This window comes from Phascolarctos cinereus, unplaced genomic scaffold (genome assembly GCF_003287225.1).
Source record: "Phascolarctos cinereus isolate Bilbo 61053 unplaced genomic scaffold, phaCin_HiC Scaffold_4;HRSCAF=312, whole genome shotgun sequence".
NCBI lineage: Eukaryota > Metazoa > Chordata > Mammalia > Diprotodontia > Phascolarctidae > Phascolarctos > Phascolarctos cinereus.
In genome coordinates this window covers 393321316-393326020 of record NW_027555847.1, presented here as the reverse complement: position 1 = coordinate 393326020, position 4705 = coordinate 393321316, and the positions used below count along the sequence as shown (strand labels likewise).

The window sequence follows — 4705 nt, the reverse complement described above, 5'->3', positions numbered from 1 at the left end:
GGCCACTTCCGGGCTAATAGCCACCTCCGGGAAGAGGGGCGGGCGGTGCGTCACATGACCAAGCATCGCCAGTCTCCTCGCGGGGCCGCGTTGCCTGGCAACGGAAGGGCGCTAGGTTTGGAAGGCGGCCCCAGCCCCTGGGAAGGAGGTCCTCGGAGGCACCGGGCCTTGGGAGCCTCGGCGGGGTGGAGAAGGAGGCGGCCTCGGGCTCCCTGGCCCCGGGTGGGCGCGGCAGGGCGCGTCTTGCTCTGTGAAAGACCGCTTTTTTCGAGTCTTGGGGATTCGTACCCCAACATCGAGTTCCGGCTCTTCTTTGACCTTCCCCCTCCCCGGGCCTCAGTTTCCCGGCCTGTTACAGAAGGCGGGGAGGGGGTGGAGGGGGGTGGTCAAGACCCCATATGGGGTTGTGACCCGCAGTTTTAAGAAGCGCTGAAGGGTCAGGAATGGAAAAGGTCTAAGAAGCCCTGGTTCTTAGATGATCTCTAAGGCCCGGCAGCCCTTACCTTGATCTGACCCTCCGGCTAAGCAAAGCCCCCACTTTCAGAAATCCCAGGCTTATAGAAAAGGGAGTTTAGGGTTGAGGAAGGACAAGGGCCAAGTGTTCATTCACTGTGGACAGGGAGGCCCTTCCTGTGGCCCCCAGACCTGGCGGTGGGTGTTGGTTGTATCCTCTCTTGCAGAATGGCAGAGTATGGAGTTTACCATAAGTAAATGTTTTTCTGGGGGACTATTTATTTTGATCCCCAGGCTGGCAGGCTATCTGGTAAGGAGGGAGAAACGTGAAACGCAGGTAAAGTGACTTACTCAGGGTTACACATCTACAGGCAAATAACCTAGGCATAGAGACTATTTTCTGACTTCTAGGAAGCAGTATGCAAATTCTTGTCCACCTTCCTACCCAACTCGAACTTGTACTAAGAAGTCTAAAGAATCTTTTACCCCAGGAGCCAGTTTTACCCTTTGGTAAAATGCAAAGGCAGTGAGTTTTCCAGTTAAATGTGGATTCAAGTCAAGCCTTTGACACTTCCTGAATATGTGACCTTGAATAAGCTTGACCTCTCAAAGCTCTCAGAAGCTAAGACTGGAACTTGGGGAGAAGTCAACCAGCCATTAGTGGGTGGAGTTTCCTCCCCTGGGAATATCCTGTTCAGTGAAATTAGTTCCCATCCCTAAAATGCAGAAGTAGAACCAAATTAGATGAATGTAAATTGCAAACCTGAAAGTGCAATCTTAATATAATCTCTTATTTCACCATACTGCACAGCAATTCCAAGTCATCTGACTGGTTCTGCTAAATGTCCTATTAAACTATGCTTCAGAGCCCAGCTCTGGAGAAAGAGTTGAGAAAACTCTCAAAGATGGGAGGATGACAGGTGTAGAATACTGCATATAGTGTCACTGATATGTTGGCTAGTTTTAATGAATCTTTTATTGTGGCATAGCTTGCAAGAGAGGGGAGGAAGGGCAAACTATCCTGGAATATAAAGATGATATAAAAACAAAGTTATAAAGATTAGAAAACAAATTTAAAAATTTGTTTATTTTGGAAAACAAATTCAGACTTCAGATATGCTTAATAGTGACCATGCAAGATAATTTTTTAGCAGCCTCTGAAAGATTAAAGGTGAAAATTAAGGGGTGTGTGTGGGGAGAAGAGGGTGCTTAATGGCCATACAAATGCAGACCAAAATAATATGGAAATGACTCTTCTTGAAACCCCCATTTTTATAGGGTCAAAGAATTTCGTGCTGGAGAAAAGCTTGGAGTGCTCATCTAGTCTGACCTTCCCAAGTGACTTAGTTGCCAAGGTCACATTAGAGAATTAAATGGGGAAATCCAGGACTCAAATCCAGGTCCTCAGACTCCAAATCCGGTGCTTTGACCCTTGGGTCACTGAACCAAAATTCCCTGGGGCTCTTTTTGCCAGATAACTTGCTGACTCATGCTATTAGCGCCAAAAGAGGAGTGATGGTAGAGTTATTCTTTACTGGAAGTAGGGATTTCATTACCTAGTAATGCCTTTCTCTTGCCAGATATCACCTCATCATTGTACCATCCTAGTTCAAAAGTGGCTTCTTGGGAAATTTAAAAAATCTAACCCTTCTTCTGTCTAGGTTAGCTTCTAGTTATAATCCAGTCCAAAAACAAGATTACCAAGTGGCACAGTTAATATAGGAAAAAAGTCTGCATTGTGTCAGAGGATGAGCTAGAAGATCTTCAAGATCTCTCTGTAGGATTCTGTGATTTTAAGAACTAAACAAAATGTAAAAGTGGGTATTTCTTTGTTCTTTTTGTTTTTACTTAAGAGGACCTAACATGCAGTTTTTCAAATGGACCTGCCCCTAAGTTTGTCTTTTAGGTTTGAAAGCAACACTCATGTGCCTAGTGAGCACTTAATAAATGCCTGCTGATTGTGTATGGGTGTATCTTGTAAGAGCAGCAGTGTTCCCTATATTGTGAAGTAAGTAACTATACTTTCTGTTTTTATAGTCACTCTCCGCTTGCCATTTATAACTTCGTTCAGGCTGCCGACAATTTTGCTAAAAATGAACCACAATCATTGGATTGGTGTTTCTAATCATTAGGAGTTGTGTTTGAGTGAATCTTCTGAGTCTTTCTCTTTGTCATCTTCACAATTTAGCTCATCAAACTATGTTGCTCCCACAGTGCTCAGCTGACATCCATCCTTTACAAATGTCTAACCTAAGGAAATTATGTGACAGTAAGTACAGCTACTGTGCTGACAGATTGCCTGTATCCCTGGACTTCGTTGTCCATGAATCTACTTTTCCATTTAATTTTGAGTATTGTTCATAATAGGCATTCTTGTGTACTTTTCACGGCACACGCTTTTAACACCTACATGCCATTTGAACATTTACAAAGCATTTTCCTCACAACTGTTGTTAATTAGATTAATAAGGACTTCTTTATATTAGAGGCAAAAAAACTGAGGCTGAGTATTTAGTGACTTGCCAAAGGTCTCATAGAAGTAAGTGGGGAAGCCTATACTCAAAACTGAGATGCTCTCTCTCTACATCTAGTGCTGTTTCCAGTACTAAGATGAAGTAAAATAATTTCCTGTTACAATTTAAGGCTCTTAAAGTATAGTCAGTAGATATTCTGTTTCAAGTTTCTAGTATCTGGATAATCTTTGGGGAACACTTGCAAACACATACCCCATTCCCTTCTCTATGACTGTTAACATACTCTTCCATCCTTGAGCATAATGTTCCTTCTGCCTGTGTCACATTCCCTACCCCGACCCAGTACACCCAAGTGAACTCCAAGCTTTGGAGATATTAAGTTGAGAAATCCCAGCTCTTAAGATTTCAAGTAGCATCTAGCCAGAAGGTATGGCGGGAAAAATTTCTTGGCAAGGGAGGTGTTTTTTCTCTTCCTTAAGAGTAAAGTGGAAAGTTACCTCTTTTGAACTGGAGGAAAAATGCAAAAGTCAGAGAAGTTTTTGTATTCTCAACATAGATACTCTATGTTAGCTTTCTCGGAGGGATGGAGCTGGATCCTGTGGGAAATGACTAAAGTAGAAGCTAGTGAAAGAAGGCAATCATAGAAATAATTCTTTGAGCCCAAGTACCAAGGGTTGGCAGCTGTCCTCAAGTACCAGAGCTTATTGACTTGGGACACTTGCCTTTACCTTTAACAAAATAATTTACTTAGTATAAAAAAGTACTGAAGGTTGCAGTTATTTTTCGTCTGCAGCAAGGAAGCAAAATTCACTTTTATTTAAAATTTAACATTACTGTGTTTCTGAATTTCAATGTGATATAATAATCACAAGGTTACCATACTATCAATATATATTGAATAGAAAGATATGCCTCATAGGAGACATGCAAGATTATTTTAAGCAGCCTCTGAAAGATTAAGGAATGCAAGGACACTTTAATATGTTTTATCTAAGAAACATACTTGATTTTATCACTTCAAAAAATAAAGCACAGGAAAGCTTAATATTTCCTAGTTTCAGTTTACAGATGAGCCACCGGCCATCAGACAGATGATAATTTGAGTCAATCACATGAGTACTGTTTTTTATCCCTGACAAATTAACAGAATTTTTTAAAAAAACCATTATGCTACATACATATACCAGACTCAATGAGGCATTATTATACACAATTACACAAACTTATCTGTAAAGCTAGTGAACTCAATAAGAGCGAATAGCAGGTGGAACTGTGGCACAGTCAGCTTCATTTAAAGTTTTGTCAATTACAGGCCTATATTCCAAAGAAACCTAAAAAGACAAGAATGAGACATTAGCTTATATTCCAAACTATATATTCATTTCATTAAAATTTTTTTAAAAGTTTCTAAAAAGATGTCTTGTTTTCCAGTTACTAATCCCCAAACAATTCTTACCTTCATTATCAATTCTGACAAGTATTAACAGAATTATCAATTAGTTATATGGAATGCAAAAGGTACCCAATAAATATCTGTTGATTGACCAATAAATGAAAAAATTCCATTCGGCTTTCACAGACTGTTTATCTATATAATGAACATTTTCCACACCACTACTCTTCAACATTCAGTTTTTTTTCTGTATTCAACTGCTATTAATTGAACTATATATTACAGGAGCCTGGAGTAATGATGTCCTGTAAGGATAATGCTCAAAAGCATTCTCTTACCACTATTTTTGCTGAATGTTTGATTTAAAAAATCTATTCCATGTGAA

At 40.4% G+C, this 4705-nt stretch overlaps 1 protein-coding gene across 2 annotated transcripts in view; it reads right to left on the bottom strand.

Annotated features, from left to right (window-relative positions):
- Positions 1-3703: 3703 nt before the first annotated feature.
- Positions 3704-4705, bottom strand: part of SDHA (succinate dehydrogenase complex flavoprotein subunit A) — a 42485-nt gene continuing 41483 nt past the window's right edge. For both annotated transcript variants that reach the window (XM_020985676.1, XM_020985677.2), the window contains exon 15: positions 3704-4258. In XM_020985676.1, the coding sequence (XP_020841335.1) occupies positions 4172-4258 (87 nt within the window). In that variant the 3' untranslated portion in view covers positions 3704-4171. The remainder of the gene's footprint in view (positions 4259-4705) is intronic.